This window comes from Schistocerca cancellata, chromosome 1 (genome assembly GCF_023864275.1).
Source record: "Schistocerca cancellata isolate TAMUIC-IGC-003103 chromosome 1, iqSchCanc2.1, whole genome shotgun sequence".
In the NCBI taxonomy this organism is placed as follows: domain Eukaryota; kingdom Metazoa; phylum Arthropoda; class Insecta; order Orthoptera; family Acrididae; genus Schistocerca; species Schistocerca cancellata.
In genome coordinates this window covers 233175327-233195845 of record NC_064626.1, presented here as the reverse complement: position 1 = coordinate 233195845, position 20519 = coordinate 233175327, and the positions used below count along the sequence as shown (strand labels likewise).

Here is a 20519-nt window from a genome sequence, read left to right as displayed (position 1 = left end):
CTGCATGTTACATATATATTCATAAAATAATTTTATTAAAAAAATGCATATTTGGATGCAAGATTGTGTCATTATTTCAAAGCAATTCAAAAGAACTTTTGGAGATTTAAGATTTTGAACGCAAGAACATTTACATTTCATTTACATGGCTATAAATTTGTGTGTGTACAAAATTGTAAATCTTCAGAAGTTCTTCACCAATTCCTTTGAAATTTTGACAACACTGCATTCAAATATGCATATGTTTTTATATATCTACTGGACTGCCATGTGGTGTGTGTGTGTGTGTGTGTGTGTGTGTGTGTGTGTGTGTGTGTGTTTTATTCCACTAGGTATATAAAAATGTGCATATAGGTAAAGAAGAATGTATGTATTCAAATGCAATATTGTGTCAAAATTTCAAAGAAATTGGTGAATAACTTTCAAAGAGTTACAATTTTGCAGTAACAAACTTGTATACACTGAAGCACAAAAGTAACTGGTATAGGAATTCGTATTCAAAGGCAGAGCTATGTAAACAGGCAGAATACGGCACCGCGGTTGGCAACGCCTATGTAAGACAAGTGTCTGGCACAGTTGTTTTAGATCATTTACTGCTGCTACAATGGCAGGCTATCGAGATTTAACTGAGTTGGAACGTGTCATTACACAAGTGATGGGGCACAGCACCTCCAAGGTAGCAATGAAGTGGGGATTTTCCTGTACAACTATTTCACGACATACCATGAATATTAGGAATCTGGTAAAGCATTGAATCTCTGACATCACTGCAGCTGAAAAAAGATACTGCAAGAATGGAACCAACGACGACTGAAGAGAATTGTTGATGTGGCAACCCTTCCACAAATTGCTGCAGATTTCAATGCTGGGCCATCAACAAGTGCTAGCATACGAACCATTCAAAGAAACATAATCAATATATGCTTTCGGAACCTAAGGCCCACTTGCGTACCCTTGATGACTCTGTGGCACAAAGCTTTGCCCCTCACCTAGGCCCGTCAACACCGACATTGGACTGCTGACGACTGGAAACATGTTGCCTGGTCAGACGAGTCTCGTTTCAAATTGTATCGAGCAAATGGAAGTGTACGGGCATGGCGACAACCTCATGAATTTGTGGACCCTGCATGTCAGCAGGGGATTGCTCAAACTGGTGGAGACACTGTAATTGTGTGGGACACATGCAGCTGGAGAGACGTGGGACCCCTGATATGTCTAGATACGACTCTGACAGGTGACTTGTACATAAGCATCCTTTCACGTACATTGTGCATTCCTACAGACATGGCAATTCCAGAAGGACTATGGGACACCTCACATGTACAGAATTGCTACAGAGTGGCTCCAGGAACACTCTTCTGAGTTTAAACACTTCTGCTGGCCACCAAACTCCCCAGACAGTTACATTTTATAGCACATCTTGGATGCCTTGCAACATGCTGTTCATGAGAGATCTCCACCCCCTCATACTCTTATGGATTTATGGACAGCCCTGCAGGATTCATGGTGTCAATACCCTACAGCACTTCTTCAGACATTAGTCGAGTCCATGCCACATTGTGCTGTGGCACTTCTGTGCGCTCGCAGGGCCCTACATGATATTAGGCAGATGTACCTGTTTCTTTGGCTCGTCAGTGTATTTCTATTTACATAATTATTCACTGGACAGCTGCGCATAAAAGTGGATTTACAAGCCAATACATGCTCTGAATCTGACAACACATAGTAGACAAAAGCAGAAGTGAACAAATGTTTCCAACAAAGCAACGATTTTTATAAACGGTCAAAAATAAACCTTATGCTAAAAGTGGGGGAATTAAAAAACTGCACTTACAAGATATTGTCTAATGATATTTTTTGAAATTCCAGTGATCAACCACTGTGAATGAGTTGCTGATATTTTTAACTGGGGTTAGTTTATCAGTGGCAGTGTGTGTGAGATGATAAGTAATGAGACATTTAATTGATAATAGCAAAACACCTTCTTCCTTTATTGAGGGGGGGGGGGGGGGGATACAGCCATTAGCTATTCAGCAGAATACAAATATTACATCCTGATATCAGTGAAGGAGGAGAAAAAAAAAGGAAGGAAGATCACATTTCCAGAACGATTTTCACTCTGCAGCAGAGTGTGCACTGATATGAAACTTCCTGGCAGATTAAAACTGTGTGCCAGACCAAGACTTTAACTCAGGACCTTTGCCTTTCATGGGCATTTGCTCTACCAATGGTGAAAGTAAAGCTGAGGGGATGACAGAAAAGTAAGTACTGCTTATTCAAAGGCATCATCTAGGAATCTCCGAGTGTACGTGCAAGCCGACTCAGGAAGAGAATTGTTAAACACACCAAATTAAGTGAATTTGATCCATAACGGCTGAACTCCTTGACAGTTCCTTTACTGAGTGATATTTTGTGAAGAAGAAATTTTGATGGCAAGATGCACTGGTTTGCACAAATAAATAAGCCAAAAATGAAAAATATGTTAGTTGCATGTGTAAGGATATTTGTTTCTAAGATAACTCAAGCCAGGATCAGAATCCCAACATTAGTCAAAAATAGCTGATAAAATTAATCAGGATCAATGATACACTGATGGTGTGTTACCATATCTCACACTCCAAAAAACATTATGCTGTAACAGACTACCTCACACTAGCACATAGCTAATTCATTAACAGATGGTACAAAGCAAAAACTATTACCTCTGCATAATTATTTGTGTGGTCAGTTAGAATAATCTCATATATTCTGGAAACATTTCTTATTTTTTAAAATGATCATACACACTGTTTAAAACACATTTCCTTAATACCACCTGCTGGAGATTACACAAAGTTGTTTAAACAAGCTCTAAGCAAATTTCACAGCTATTTTCCAAAATTTCTTGTTGTGCACGAATGGCAAAACGTCATTTTTTTTCAGAATAATCCAGGTTCTGTTTACAGCATCATATTGGTCGCATCTGTATTTGGCATTTTAGTATTGTACAAAACCTAATCAGGTAATATTTCAAGAAAAGATTGCACAGAAGTTCTGTAGGCAACGCTCTACACACACTAGTACAGCTCCTTAAATTTTGAACCCTGAAAAGTAATTTTTCATATTCATATCTTTCCACATTCTTCTACAAGAGATTCCATCAATCTAAATGAACCCTAGTGAACAAAAATAAATGGGATTTAGAAGTTACAAAAATTCTGCTGCATATTCAATATGAAATCCAACAGCTGCAAATATCACTGGAAATCAAACAACACTCTTCCTTGCAGTCAAAGATACCATGTTATGTACACTTCCTGGTTTCCAACACAAGATCCCATTCAGTTCATAAGTCATGCATAAAACCAAAACAAGTATTCAGACTGAATCTTTTAAGCTGCAGCAGATTGTGAAATGTTTCAGAAATTCATGCAAATTAAAAGTGGGTGCTGGGCCTGTACTTAACTTTAAATCTTGTTTGCTAAAGTGCTGCTTCCACACATAATTCTCACTTTCCAGGAAGGATTACTTCTACTTTGAAGGCATTACCTACAAACAAATCCAGAGCACAGCTCTGGGCACCCAAACAAGACAATCCTATGCCAACCAATTCAAGGGCCATCTAGAGGACTCCTCCCTAAACATTCAGAATCCTAAACCCCTCACCTGGTTCAGATTCATTGATAACATCTTTGCGATCTGGATCGAGGGTGAGGACACCCTAACCACATTCCTCCAGAATCTCAAAAGTTCTCCATTTGCTTCACCTGGTCCTACTCAACACAACAAGCCACCTTCCTAGATGTCGACCTTCATCTCAAAGATGGCTACATCAGTACCTCTGTCCATATCATACTAAACACCAGCAGTATCTCCACTTCGACAGCTGCCACCCATTCCATACAGCCTAGCCACCTGTGGTTGTCGCATCTGCAGTGAAGAGTGGTCCCTCTCGAAATATACTGAGGATCTCACTAAGGCCTTTACACACCATTATGATCCTCCCAACCCTGTACAAAAAACAAATCTCCCTTGCCTTATCTTTCCAGTCACCTGCCACCTCTCAAAGCCTCACTGTCCAGCCACAGAGGAGCATACTCCTTGTAACTCAGTACCACCCAGGACTGGAGCAACTGAATTACATTCTCTGTCAGGGTTTCCATTACCTCTTGTCATACCCTGAAATGAGAAATGTCCTGCTCATTATCCTTCCCACTCCTCCCACAGTAGTGTTACACCATCCCCCAAACCTATACAATGTACTCATCCATCCATATACAACCCCACTGCTCTCAACCCCTCACCTCATGGCTCATATCTTTGTAACAGACCTAGATGCAAGACCTATCCCATACATCCTCCCACCACCACCTACTCTAATCTGGTCACAAACATCACCTATCCCGTCATAGGCAGGGCTACCTGTGAAACCAGTCATGTGATCTACAAGCTAAGCTGCAAACACTGTGCTACATTCTATGTGGGCATGAGAACTAACAAGCTGTCTGTCCGCATGAATGGCCACTGACAAACTGTGACCAAGAAACAACTGGACCCGTCTGTTGCTGAGCATGCCGCCCAACATGACATTTTTCATTTGAGTGACTGCTTCACAGCCTGTGCCACATGGATCCTTCCCACCAACACCAGCTTTTCTGAATTGCGAAGTTGGCAACTCTCCCTGCAATATATCCTACGTTCCCGTAACCCTCCTGGCCTCAACCTCTGTTAGCCAGTGTCCCCAACCATCTAGCCCCTTCTCTGTTCTATTCCAGCACTCACAGCCCTTTATTCCACCAATGTTATTCTACTCCTCTCCTTTACCGCTACCCCCCCCCCCGCCTCCCCCTCTTGTCTAACCTCTGTCAGCACCCAGCCCACCACCTACTCCCCACTTCGTTCCTGCATGCTCCCCAGTAGCACATCACCATCCCTCACCTCTATCCTGCTATCCCTCCCCCTTCTCATCCTAGCCTCCTCCTTACCATCACCCAGTTACCTCTCCTATCATGCACTGCTGTTGCTGCTCATAGCGTGGCTCCAGCTGCCAGAGACAGTGGTCGCGTGTGTGTGTGAGAGAGAGAGAGAGAGAGAGAGAGAGAGAGAGAGAGAAAGAGAGAGAGAGAGACTCTTCATCGTTTGATTCCATTATATTGTAAATAAATGGTATTAACATTTTGCACTTTTTTAGTATTAAATTGATGGTTAGGCAATACTCTGGTCAACACCCACCTTCTCAGGAAATGGGATTTTTACATTCTTCTTCTTCTTCTTCTTCTTCTTCTTGAAGTCAGGGGGTATTTTGCCTGGCTCATAAATCCTGAATATCAACTGGAATAGTTTCATCTTGGTTGGTTACATGAAATGTCCATCCCAGGTGAGTTGTTTCAACTTAGGTTTTTCAGTGCTCTGTCAAATTACTCTCACAATATCGCATCCTGTCCATCTCACTTAATTTCAGTTTCCACTCTACCGTACAGAGACAAAGGCAAAGGTTCTGGATTTGATTGCCAGCCAAGCTCAGTTTGAAACAAGTGTACAATTTATTATGTAGTCAACAGTCTTTTGCACTGCCCACAGGAAAGGGTTATCCAAAAAAAATTGTGAAACATTTAATGTGTTTGAAACAATAAAGGTTTTGTTTATAAGAGGAAACAATGGTTTTTCTGAGGTTTCATTGTCCCAAATATTTACTCCTGCCATTGTTTGCTTTACAATCAGGATTTTTGATGTCATATACTCTTACTCTGATTAGACGTGCTGAAAAATAATGCCTCTGAATTTTTATTCTGTTCTCAGCATCATTCGAGGTATTACACGTCAAGCGTATTACTCTGTCTACTTTCCAGCTGCACTGACACAAGCTGTAACCCTCTGCCGCTAGAGGGCTCTGAATTGTAGCATGTAACATGGGAGTGTTTAACTTACTATGTTGGTGTGTGAGGAACAATATACTGTAATATAGCTTCTAAGAGTAGAAAATGTCTACACATGGAGCACCCTCTCCTTCAGAAGGACAACACAACACACAAACACTGTGACATATGCAGCAATCAAATGCCTTGGAATCACTGTCACTGATCCTCATCCACACAATTCCGACTAGGGCTCATCTGATTTTCATGGGTTTCCAAACATTAAGGAGCACATTTGAGGACTTCACTTCGATAGTGATGAAGCGGTGCTAACAGAGGTGGTGAAGTGGCTCCATCAACAAAGTCAAACATTCTACAGTAACAGTATCAACAAAGTGGTCTCCTGTTGGGAAAAATGAGTTCACAAATACAATAAAAATGTAGACTGTTAATATATTTTGTTTTATTTAAAAATCTTTAAGAGTTTTCACAAAAAAACTGGAGACATTACTCTTCAGCATGCCCTCTTACTATATCTATTCTCTCACCTGAAAGGTACCACTTTGTTGCTTCTGCCAGGCTGGTAATTTCTCTTGTTCTTCATGAAAATTTTTCTCGGTAGTTGTCACAAGACATGCCAGGCAATGTGAATGAAAATAGTGGAAGCATTGTGTCTTTGTAAAGTGGTCACCCTCGCGAAATCCATACAAGCATATAACACACTGGCAAGATGGAAGATTGCTTGCTGTCAGATGTTCCTTCACTAGCTGCAACAAAATAATGTAAAATCAATGTGTCTGTTATAATCTCCAGCCGAAATTGAGAAAATTAACCTGAGAGGTCTTTAGGCAAATGAGCAAATGATGTCAGCTGTGCCATAAAAAATGTCAAAGGGGAAAAATCAGTCTAGCCATCTAGAATATCAGTAAAAGAAAGAGAGCAAATTATAACTCCCAAAATTGCAGTACCCTTTTAAACTCATTTTACATATATTTTAAAAAACAGAAGACAAAAAATTATCTCCTGTCATGGTCAATATTACTGTATTTTACAGACTATAAGATACACCTTAATGTTTAAGCAAATAAAAAAAAAAAAAACATTTTTACCATTTTTATTATCAACTGCAAAACCAGATTAAAAAAGTTCTTTGTTTATACAACTCGCCTGACATTTAAGATCCCTGAAGGCTGGACAGTGTTCTGGGTTTGTGATGGTGGTTTGGGAGGAAGACAGTGTTAGCAAGCTTGTGAATCCTTGCAACTCATGTCCGTCCCATCGAAGCACTGCTGCTGCCAGTTGAATTCATTTGTGTCTGATAGAGATAGAGTTCCCACATCATCGAATATACAACCATTTCTAAGACTGCAGGGAATTTTAAGTCAAATGCTGGCCATTTTTATATTAATCTCAAGTATAAGATTCACCTGAATTTTGGAGGCAATTTTTTGCAGAAAAAAAGGATGTCTTAAAATATACTTTCTCTAACAAATAATTTTTCAACAGATGGGATGTATGTGTCATTAAGGCAAAAGGGTTCAACACTAACACTGAAAAGGTGAAAAATACACAACTGGCCATAAAAATTTCTACACCACGAAGATGACGTGCTACAGACCTGAAATTTAACAGGGAGGAAGAAGATGCTGTGATATGCAAATGATTAGCTTTTCAGAGCATTCACACAAGGTTGGCGGCGGGTGGCGACCCCTACAACGAGCTGACATGAGGAAAGTTTTCAACAAATTTCTCATACACAAACAGCAGTTGACTGGCGTTGCCTGGTGAAACGTTGTTGTGATGCCTCATGTAAGGAGGAGAAATGTGTACCGTCACATTTCCAACTTTGATAAAGGTCGGACTGCAGCCTATCGCGATTGCGGTTTATTGTATTGTGACATTGCTGCTTGCGTTGGTCGAGATCCAATGACTGTTAGCAGACTAAGGAATCGGTGGGTTCAGGAGGGTAATACGGAATGCCGTGCTGGATCCCAACGGCCTCTTATCACTAGTAGTCGAGATGACAGGCATCTTATCCGCATGGCTGTAACGGGTCGTGCAGCCACGTCTTGATCCCTGAGTCAACAGATGGGGACGTTTGCAAGACAACAACCATCTGCACGAACAGTTCGACGACGTTCGCAGCAGCATGGACTATCAGCTCGGAGAACATGGCTGCGGATACCCTTGACACTGCATCACAGGCAGGAGTGCCTGCGATAGTGTACACAACGACGAACCTGAGTGCACGAATGGCAAAACGTCATTTTTTTCAGAATAATCCAGGTTCTGTTTACAGCATCATATTGGTCGCATCTGTATTTGGCAACATCGCGGTGAACGCACATTGGAAGCGTGTATCACCTGGCGTGGTGGTATTGGGTGCCATTGGTTACACGTCTCAATCACCTCTTGTTTGCATTGCGGCACTTTGAACAGTGGACTTCACATTTCAGATGTGTTACAACCCTTGGCTCTATCCTCCATTCAATCCCTGCGAAATCCTACATTTTGGCAGGATAATGAACGACCGCATGTTGCAGGTCCTGTACGGGCCTTTCTGGATACAGAAAATGTTCGACTGCCGCACTGGCCAGCACATTCTCCAGATCTCTCACCAATTGAAAATGTCTATTCCATGGTGGCCGAGCAAGTAGCTCGTCACAATACGCCAGTCACTACCCTTGATGAATTGTGGTATCGTGTTGAAGCTGCATGGGCAGCTGTATCTGTATACGCCATCCAAGCTCTGTTTGACTCAATGCCCAGGCATATCAAGACCGTTATTACGGCCAGAGGTGGTTGTTCTGGGTACTGATTTCTCAGGATCTATGCACCCAAATTGCGTGAAAATGTAATCACATGTCAGTTCTATTATAATATATTTGTCCAATCAATACCTGTTTATCATCTGCATTTCTTCTTGGTGTAGCAATTTTAATGGCCAGTAGTGTATTATACAGTGAAATGGGGTGAGAGAAGGGGATTGAAAGTGGAATACAAAGCAAACCTGCCTATGTGTACATTTTTGACTTCAGTTCATAGCCTGTCGCAACTCAAACCTATTGGACTGATTCAATGACAAGGAAAGTATTTGGTCTCAACAAACACATTTACACCCCAATCCCATGAGGGATCATTTAAAGATCCCTTACTGCACCAATGATGTTCGTTTATCAGCAAACTTTTGCATTCACCCATTGGAGGCTGCTGAGTATGCCATGATGAATTCGACCTTTTCCTGCCACTAAACCAGTCGAGACTAATAGAAGCCATTGCACTGTGTATGTGAAGTTGCATTTTGTGAAGTTGTTTGTACAGTGAAGCATCAGATGGGTCAGCGATTTATAATCAATCCTGCTAATGAATTGCAACCGGTTGGGATGAAGTTATGACGAACTATTCTTCATGAAGATGATACTGGTGTAAAAAATGAATCATTCACACATTTTCTGGTATCTATTATAGTGCAAAAATGTTATCACCAGTTAGAAACGCATACTGTTGTAACACAAACACAAATGATGATAGCACTGATAATGACAAGCAGTGAAAGTGAATTACCAACCTCCTCCTGATACGAAGTTTAAAGTTGAAAGTGTCATCATGGTGTCAGAGGACAGCACACTAGAGAACATCTATGATGATTGTCACTTCAGAGTTTTCAACATATATGATAAGCTCCAGAAAAAAATACCCTAAATTGAAGATTAAAAGCAACATTGAAAGCATGCTGGACTATGTGGCAAAGAAAAGAGAAGGCAGTACAGTTTTCAAAGGAAATTGTATGCTGCAGTTCAATATCATGAAACAGTGTGCAATGGCAAATTTGACGAAACACAGTTCTTTGGTTCAATATTGGCATTTACAACAATGGGTTTTGGATTTTGGCCCAAAATCTTGGGTTTAAAAATTTTAGAGTGTCACTGGGATTTATTATCAATTTGAAAAAGGAGTTTAGGATAACATCACGCCCTATAACAATGTTCCAAGTACGAAAAGATAAGGGTGACTATAGAAGAGATAATTCAAAGAGCTCAAACATTTGTTGCTGAAATCAATGTGCACATCATAAAAGAAAACATCCAAATGGATTCTGTATGGAACAATGATCAGAGCCAGTTCAACTATGAACTATCTTCCAAAAGAATGTTATGCATGAAACAATAGAGAGAAACACTGGGTCAATGCTGCAATCTGTTAACAGTGCAACACACAGCTAAACAATCAATGTTGCTGTATCAATGGACAGATGATAGGCAGACAAAGTTGATATATGCATCCAAGAACCAAATGGAAAGTCTGACCCCGTGTGTCATGGAAAATAGAAAAACGGTGCCTTCCAACTGCCTTCGCTGATGCAAGTGTGAGCAGGAAGATGACAAGAGAACTTTAAGACTTTTTTTCCATCAGTTCTGACTCCATATTTCCCGATAAAGTCACTAGAACTTCATTAGTCCTAGTCTGGACACAAGGACGCACAAATACTGCTGGAAGCCTCTGGAGAAAAATGAAAGTTTTAAAAATCATTCCACCGGAAACTACAAAATACACACAACCCTTTGACATCTATTTCTTCAGGCAATATAAAACATATGCCAAGAGAATAATAGGCTTCCTTAAACTACGCTCCAGGAATGTGCAGGGGATGTCGTCATGTGTTCTATGTACATATTTTGTAGAAGACAGTTCCAAACCTCTTTTCCATCGAATACATTCTAGCCTAATGATCAATTTTGAAGGGGAACTGCCATTTTTCATTCATTTCTGTGTGTAATTTTAGGCCGCAAATATCATGTTTGGATGGGCAATAATTAATAAATTGTTCTCAGCACCAAAGGTAAGATGTGAATCAGGCTGAATTAAGTAAGAAAGGAGTAATGGGAAATCACAATTTAACATCCCATTGATGATTGTCATTTGATACAAAATGCATGGGTATCAAAGAAAGAACTAATTAACAAACAAGTCAGTGGAAGAAAAATGTTCACCCTACAGGAAAAGCACATACAAATGTGAACATCAGCACATCAGTGATACCACAGGGTCAAAGTTAGCCCACAGACACCACAGAGTTTAACTGCTACCTTGACAATAAGAAGGGAAAATCTGCTAATGTGAACTGCAAAAGGACATATGCCCTCCTGCAGAATATAATTAATATGTGAGGTTCACCACTTCAGTCAAAACTCAAACAAATGTGTCCTCTTATCTTTGGTGGTGCATTTTTTCACATAATTTATTTATTGCATCCTAGGTCAGTTTGTTATTTATAATTTGATCAATATTGAAATTAATTGATAATAGCAAAGATTAATCTCTCTCTTCATTAATATTTATTTCATTTTCTATATTATCTAAGTTATACAAGCAGAATAGAGAATACATTTATATCATTCTTATATAAAATAATAAATATGAGTACTGAATATGTGGTACCTCAATAAGCTCATAAATGACAGGTTGTCCACGATAATCTTCACATTTCTTTTTAGTCTCTTCCTCAATCTTCATTAGCACAGAGTCATCCAAACCTCTCGGGTTTCGCAGATGCACTACTGGTTCAGTATCTGGATATCCTGGTGGTAGTTCCACGACTAGTGTTATCCTGACATACTGCTGAAGAGTGTCATCAGCAGTGGCAGGAAGTAAAACAGTTTCAACAGATACTGGCATGCCACTGAAAATAATAATAATAATAATAATAATAATAATAATAATAATAATAATATTAAAGATCCCAATGCCACAACAGATAAATGCAGACTTTGCAAACAACAAATAGAAACAGTAGATCACATCATAAATGGATGTACAATACTAGCAAATACAGAATACCCCAGAAGACATGACAATGTAGCAAAAATAATACATCAACAACTTGCCATAAAACATAAACTAATAAAACAACACGTTCCCACATACAAGTATGCACCACAAAATGTACTGGAGAATGATGAATACAAATTATACTGGAACAGAACCATTATAACAGATAAAACAACACCACATAACAAACCTGACGTCATACTCACCAATAAAAAGAAGAAATTAACACAACTAATCGAAATATCCATACCCAATACAACAAATATACAGAAGAAAACAGGAGAAAAAATTGAAAAATACATCCAACTGGCTGAGGAAGTCAAGGACATGTGGCATCAGGATAAAGTTGACATTATACCGATTATACTATCAACTACAGGAGTCATACCACACAATATCCACCAGTACATCAATGCAATGCAGCTACATCCAAATGTATATATACAACTACAGAAATCCGTAATTATTGCTACATGTTCAATAACCCGAAAGTTCCTAAATACAATGTAACATACACCATACAGTTAAAAGGAAGTCACGCTTGATCAAGGTCCGCGTCACGTTCCATTTTTAACCAGACCTAAGGTCTGAGAAAGGAAAGAAGATAATAATAATAATATACTTTATCTCAGTAAAAGCACACATGTAGCTCTATGAAGAAGGTAATAAAATGTCAAAGAAAATGAAAATGTCTACTTCTGCTCTTCAATGACAGTGTTTCATTTTTTATTTATTTTATTTACACGACTAGTTCCGTAGACCAAACTGAGGAGCAAATCTCCAAGGTCATGGAACATGTCAGTATATGAAATCACAACATAAAAGTAATAACAGATAAAATAAAATGTTTATGAACCAAAAAATGTCAAGTCATAAGTTTAAGTAAATGCAATCAACAATATAACATAGGAACACCAGCTTCACTTTTCAAGAAACTCCTCGACAGAATAGAAGGAGTGATCCATGAGGAAACTCTTCAGTTTCAATTTGAAAGCATGTGGATTACTGCTAAGACTTTTGAATTCTTGTAGTAGCTTATTGAAAATGGATGCAGCAACATACTGCACACCTTTCTGCACAAGAATTAAGGAAGTGCGATCCAAATGCAGATTGGATTTTTGCCCAGTATTAAATGAGTGAAAGCTGCTAATTCTTGGGAATAAGCTGATATTGTTAGCCAGAAACGACAGTAAAGAATATATATATATTGGGAGGCCAATGTCAAACTACCCACACTAGTGAACAGTGGTCGACAAGAGGTTCATGAACTTACACCACTTATAGCCTGAATTGCCAATTTCCGAACAAAAAAATAAAAAATAAATAAAATAAAATAAAATAAAAATTTTAAAAAAATCCTTTGCGAATGAGACGAGTTGCCCCAAAATAAGCAAAGTAGACTAATTTCTGTGTCGAACAATCACTTACTTCAGATACTGTTCGAATAGTAAAAATAGCAGCATTAAGTCTTTGAATAGGTCCTGAACATGAGCTTTCCATGACATTTTCTATCTATCTGAACACCTAGAAATTAGAACTGTTCAGTTTCACGAATCATATGCCCATTCTGTGAAATTAAAATGTCGGGTTTTGTTGAATTGTGTGTTAAAAACTGTAAAAACTGAGTCTTACTGTGGTTTAGCTTTAGTTTATTTTGTACAAGCCATGAACTTATGACATGAACTGCACTATCTGAAACAGAGCCAATGTTGCACATAACATCCTTTACTACCAAGCTAGTGTCATCAGCAAACAGAAATATTTTAGAATTACCTATAATACTAGAGGGTATCGCACACGCGCGCACGTTCTGAATATGCTTGATATCTGAACTTTCAAAGATGAATTACATCACCCATTCCACTCTGTACCCTTAACCATTTGTTCATGTCCCTGTCTCCACTCTCGATTCTAAACATGCATCGCTCCGTTGTTAGCTGAATGACCCTTTACTTTTGAATGTGAATTTGGCATAAAAAATGATATGTAACTGCCATATTGCAACTTTCTGTAAAGACACAGAGGAAATTTTTTAAAAATCTGGTTCAGAAAAACCACTCCAGGGCCATTTACGGTATTGTGTTATTTCTTTTACTGTCTATCCAGTGTTGCATTCAACTGCTCTAAAAGGAAACACTCATCAAATGGTTCTATAACTTTTCTGTTTGTGCATTGTTTTTAACATTTTAATATGTTGATTATGTTTTATTCTAGTCTAATTATAACTGATTTCCAGAACTACTTTCAAATTTCTTTTATTAATTTCTTCCATTCAGAACAGACATTCATCTACACTTGAGGCAAACAGCATAATTTTTATATTGCATATTAAATGCTAACAATCACAAACTACTGATATAGATTGTGACTTAACAAACAACATAACGAAATATCATTGCAGTCATGAAGTCTTCATTTTTACAATTGTGTGATATTTTACTTATCAGTACCACACCAGAAAAACAAAGGTGGCTCAAAAATATGCCATTTTAACTTGTACAGCATCTTCAGTTCCGGTAGCTGTGCCGAGACTAGTTTTGTGCTATGGACTCATCACCTAAATCTTCTTTCAATTCTGCATTTTATTTAAGTCTAAATGAAGCTGTAGCACTGATGTATATATATATATATTTCTCAGTATACTAACATGGGGAAGAGCTTTTAACAGGAATTTAACTGAAACTGGCAAAACTGTTTTCATACTCTATTAATTCCCAACAAAGTAGTAATTTATATTTACTGCTGTTTTATGAGTTTCATTATGATTTTCAAATCGACTATTTCCCTACATCCACTTAAAAACTAATGAGTCTTCTATGCTGTTGGTGATAATTTTAGTGAATACCATCTCCTTTCTTGTGAAGTAGAATATTTATATTACAGTTTCCCTTTTGCGGGTGTGGGAGGAATTTTCTTCCTTTACTGCAGGTGCTGTGCAAACAATTCATAAGTTTTTAATTTTTCTGGCAGTTTTAATTATTCCCATTATAACATCATCATCTGCAGGTGTTATTCATTCCTTCATATCTCAAATAGCATTATATACACTATGTGACCGAAAGTATCCGGACACACCCAAAATATATGTTTTTCATATTAAGTGCACTATGCTGCCAACTACTGCCAGGTCTCCATATCAGTGACCTCAGTAGTTATTATGTCATGAGAGAGCAGAATGGGGTGCTCTGTGGAACTCACGGACATCGAAAGTGGTCAGGTGATTAGGTGTCACTAGTGACATACGTCTGTGCACGAGATTTCCACACTCCTAAACATACCTAGGTCCACTATTTCTGATGTGATAGTGAAATGGAATCGCGAAGGGACACATACAGCACAAAAGCGTACAGGCTGACCTCGTTTATTGACAGACAAGAGACTATCGACAGGTGAAGAGGGTCGTAATGTGTAATAGGCAGACATCTATCCAGACCATCAGACAGGAATGCTAAACTGCATCAGGATCCACTACAAGTACTAAGACAGTTAGGCGGGAGGTGAGAAAACTAGGATTCCATGGTTGAGCGGCTGCTCATAAACCACACATCACGCTGTTAAATGCCAAACGATGCCTGTAAACATTGGATTATTGAGCAGTGGAAAAAACATTGTGCGGAGTGACAAATCACGGTACACAATGTGGCAATCCGATGGCAGGGTGTAGATATTTTCAATGCCCAGTGAATGTCATCTGCTAGCCTGTGTAATGGCAACAGTAAAATTCGGAGGCGGTGGTGTTATGGTGTAGTCCTGTTTTTCATGGAGGGGGCTTGCACCCTTTGTTGTTTTGCGTGGCACTATCACAGCGCAGGCCTACTTTTTGCTTCCCACAGTTGAAGAGCAATTCGGGGATGGCGATTGCATCTTTCAACATGATGAGGCACCTGTTCATAATGCACGGACTGTGGTGGAGTGGTTACATTGCAATAACACCCCTATAACGACCGGCCTGCACAGGGTCCTGATCTGAATCTTATAGAACACCTTTTTGGATGTTTTGGAATGCTGACTTCGTATCAGGCCTCACTGACCAACATCGATACCTCTCCTCGGTGCAGAAATCCATGAAGAATGGGCTTCCATTCCCCAAGAGACCTTCCAGCATCTCATTGAACGTATGCCTGCGAGAGTGGAAGCTATCGTCAAGGCTAAGGAGGGGCCAAAACCATACTGAATTCCAGCATTACCAATTGAGGGTGCTGTGAACTTTTAAGTCATTTTCAGCCAGTTGTCTGGATACTTCTGATCACATAGTGTGCCTCTTCTGTCATTATTTCCACAATGTCACTATTTTTATTAATAGCTTCCTGATTCCGACCAATCTAAAGATAACTAGAAAAACATGCAAATAAATCTTGAAATGTTTGCACAATGGTCCCTCCACTGTGCTCTCTCTGTTTTTCTTGGTGTGACTGATTAATGTTGTCACTTACTGAGCCATATACCATCTTGATGAAATGTGGTCTATATCCAATATATGTTTTAGTTACGTCTTCATCTTACTCGAATTGTTTTCAAACAACGGAAAACCAGGGATGTAACAGCAAAATATGAATTAGGATAGATTGCTACTCATCACATAGAGGAGGCACTGAGTGCCAGATAGGCACATAAACGTATAGCAAAACCCACTGAGGCAAGAACACGAACACTACAGCGAATTACAAAACTAAATGAATTAATTTATGTTGGAGCAAAGTAGTGCATAATACAACAACATGTAACTATTCACAGAAAATAAGACAAATATCAGTTTGTCTTTATCCTTTGCAGCAATATGACAGTGCCTGTTGGTGTTCTCAATTTGCCAAAGCCTTGTTCTAAGGTCCATTTCGACAATTTTGTGAGAAAACCATTCAGAAATTCTTGAGTTTGTCAACATATTTACTCTTATTTCCCATCCTTTGGTATTACTGTGTTTTGGTGGCAATACTTGCCGGACCAATCTTACAACCATCCCCGTCATGTCCGTGAAGGAGTTACAGCTGTTTCATTCATCAAATGTCTTGGTTACAATTTCACGTGTGATAACTTTTAGCTAATTACAACCTTCAAAAAATATAAATAACATGTTTATGGCCATGAGGCCACCAGCAACCACAGCCAAGTCTCATACCTGACATCATGTGCCTGCTGGTGACCAAGTGTTCCACTCTGTTTAGTACAATACATAACAGTACTGTGCACTAATTTGTATTTCTTGATTGAATTGACGCTGGCATACAGAAAATCAGGTACAATATCTTGTTACATGTTGAATCTTGCCTTTTTTAATTATTTTACTTTTAACTGAATTTTTATTACTAATTCTTACAAAATCTCAATGTTGTTCCACATCCGTTTTAAAGGTGACCACTAATTTATATTTTGGTATATACAGTGAGTTTTGTTACACCGTATAATATGAATATGAATGGTTGAAGCTCAAATGGACTCTGCCCTGCCAATCAGAGGTGTGGCACGACACTGTAAATGTCGAAAAAGGCTTGTTTACTGGTAAAGAGTTACCAATGTTGGAAGAATCAGATTTTGATGTTGATGGTGCAGCGTTATCGAAATTTTCTGATAAAGTAGATGCCTCTGTGAACATCAGACAGCAATGACAATGATCGCATTTTTAATAGTGATGGCAATGCACTGCAAGAAATCTACACCAAGTAGAACTGTCAGAAGGAACTCCTGCGACCGAAACTAAACTGGTAATACCTTATCAACTAGAATAAAAAATCCACTTCAATTACCAGCAATGTCTTACTTATTGCACGACTGGTTTCGAAGCCCAAGGCTTCACTTTCAGGTGCACCCAATAATTATTTATGGATACATAAATGTGTAGCAATTGTGCCAGTCATTCCAGTCACTCATGGGGGAGGGGCAGGGGGGTCCCACTCATATCAAACAACCACCTGTGAGAATAGGACCAGCAGCTGCCTCACCTGCTACACAGAAGTGACTAGTCGTGACCAGTCTCGTGGCAGTAAGTGTGTGAAAGGAGGAGATGGCTGAATTAGTAATCAGTCATCTCTTTTAGGCAACTACAACCACCATAATGCTTTAGTGAAAAATTTAAACCTTACAGGATGTAAGGGAATTTTTCACACCAAGTTTATCAAATACAGATATACAATCTTTACCAACACACTATCTCTATTTCATGGCTTTTAACCACTAATAATATGTTGCTATGCACACATGATCCTAGATCTTCTACTGCAGAATTTTCTTCTCCTCATTATTGAAACTCCAATGCTGACTGAATGTTATTCCATTTGTCCACCAGGTCACTTTTGTTTAAGTTTTTTGAGATATGTACACCACCAGGTTTTATTATAACTCTCTTCAATTATCATGTGAAACAACAGTGAACTGAGGAAATCTCTCTCTAGTTTCAGGAATATTACATTCAGAAGGTGGTAAATTCACTGCCAGATAGGCTTTCCCTGACATCTCTATAAAAATCTGTAAGCCTGTTTCTTTCGAAACACAGCATGCGCAGTTAAATTTATTCCTTGTCTACTTAAACTGAGCTGACATGTTCTATCACCCCGAATGCATGGTTTGGAATGTCCACTTCTGCTATAATTAAACAACAGAAGGTAAAAATGTATTTTCACACTACTCCGATCAACCATTACCTACGTTTAGTACAACAAAATTATTACTTCCATGTTTTACTATATGAAGCAAACAATGGTATTTTGTTTTGGGTTGTCGGATCATATGAACTAGACAAGAAACTGTTTATATGAAAACAAAGGTGTTGCCACATTAACATGTAAGTTGTACACCTGCAGTAGAGAGGAAAGTAAGATTATGTTGTTTCAATTCAGAAACTCTTGATATTAATTTGTTTCTATATCTGCTGTACAGTAAAATTTAATGCAGTACAATTTATATTGCATGACTTGCTAGTGCTGATTCTGTATACTTATAGATGGAACAATATTTCCTACAATCTCTACGAATGCAAAAATAAGCTTCTAAAATATTACCACCTTGCACTAAATTAGGACAAACATTTCAATCTACAAATGTCTATTGTTTTGTTTTTTGTATGTCACATATGTTATGCACTCTCTCTTCTGTATAAAATTGTCGAATTTTATCACTGACAAAATACATTTCTCATCGTTTCTTTTTTCTATATGCTGTACTTCCAGCTGAGAATTCCACATTCTCCAATTTTAATTTAAACCTGCTGACTTAATACATAGTAATTGCTGTAACATTCACTCTTTTTGACAACATGTGTCAGTGCTTGTAACACATCCTATCACTATTTCTTGGTTTAAAAAAAATCACACTACTATTCTGCTGGACCTTCAATAATTAACAAAAAATTACTGGTAGCTTTGTTTCCCTGCTGGTGGATAGAATCCTTAGCTTTTGTAAAGGAACACTGAAGAACGTCGCCATGAAATCTACATTGCCATAAATTTGCGTTCAGTGTTATTCCATAAATTCAATGAATTTTTTTTAACAGTTTGTGAATAAATGACAGAGTTACCTTGACACATATAGTAGCATTATGTACAAGCAACAAAGCAATGACTTTATATAAGATGAAAGTACATTACTAATATAATTTTGAAAATTGAAATTCAGATATGTAGTTTTGCTAGAATGAAATCAAATCACAAAACTCAAATTACATGGGGAGGGGTGTGAGATACAAAGTATGATGTGATGCAGTTTATTGTGTCAAAAAGTAAGCACTGAATAGAGCACTTTGCTATGAACCAGACATTGTTAATGAACTTTGCAAGCAAGTTGACATTTAAAAACATTCTTTCAGATCATAACTTTTTTGCTAAAAGTAAAATAAATAAATAAAAATGTTTTACAGGGCATAACGGGCCACACAATTTTTGATGAAGTACTACAAAAGAATGGAGCATGTGAAGATTGAAACATACTACCATAAACCACATTCATGGAGCTACTTGATAACACAAGGCTTCCACATAGCATTGATTTCCCTATCAGAGTGGATCACAATCCCCTGCAACTAAATTTGAAGTAGTCAAGGAAGTTCCCAGATTCAGATCTGGATCAGGCAGTAGTTTATCACATACTCCATAGTATTTTCCACACAGTTAATGAGGCTAGCATTACAACAACTACTAACATGTACTGTTTCTCTCTAGTATAGTGGAGGAGGGCGTAAAACTGGCTCCATCTACAAATTAAAAAAAACTGATTTTGTTTAAAAAAGATAGAGTAATTTCTTAGGGCGCACTCTTAAGTTCTGCAAAATTGTGCAGCATGTAATTTATTATCTGCATGAAAGTTCCCTAACAAAAGAAGTGATTTGGGGAATGCAAAATGAGAGTAATGAGAGCCTAGACAGCAAGTCTTCCTCAGGTGGATAGACAATGGTACCTCAACATGAGCATTGATGGAATTTGCATTGTTACAGCAACATTTTAAATATTTGACATGGATGTGACAGGTGTAGAATGGTATGTACCTTTTCCAAAATAAAGTGCAATCCCCCTCCCCCATGTGGTGGAGTGCTATACAATAGCAAGTACAAACAAAGGTTTGGTATGGCACTAATCCATATACGGGTTTAACTATACTCATCATAAGGTGAATTTAGAAATATATCAGTATGCGTTCATTACTTCCTAACACTTTTGAAACTAAATTCACAAGTTTTCCTATAGTTAATCTATTCTCTTTTCCTGTAACTGATAATTTAGCTCAATGAACAGAAATAAACATTAATTTGACAGCTCTATTTCCTTACTACCTATTTCAACATTATTTTGTTTCTCTGTTACAGTCTACTTATTTATTACGACAAACTCAAGCTCATGAAACAACAGGTCTCTCTGAGAAGGAAAAAAATTG

The 20519-nt window shown here is 38.3% G+C and overlaps 1 protein-coding gene across 2 annotated transcripts in view; it reads right to left on the bottom strand.

Annotated features, from left to right (window-relative positions):
• The window catches only part of LOC126169966 (E3 ubiquitin-protein ligase RNF25), a 46781-nt gene that overhangs the window by 21210 nt on the left and 5052 nt on the right, over positions 1 to 20519 (bottom strand). For both annotated transcript variants that reach the window (XM_049920686.1, XM_049920687.1), the window contains exons 3-4: positions 11274 to 11514; positions 6383 to 6601 (exon numbers count right to left, since the gene is read on the bottom strand). In XM_049920686.1, the coding sequence (XP_049776643.1) occupies positions 6383 to 6601; positions 11274 to 11514 (460 nt within the window). The remainder of the gene's footprint in view (positions 1 to 6382; positions 6602 to 11273; positions 11515 to 20519) is intronic.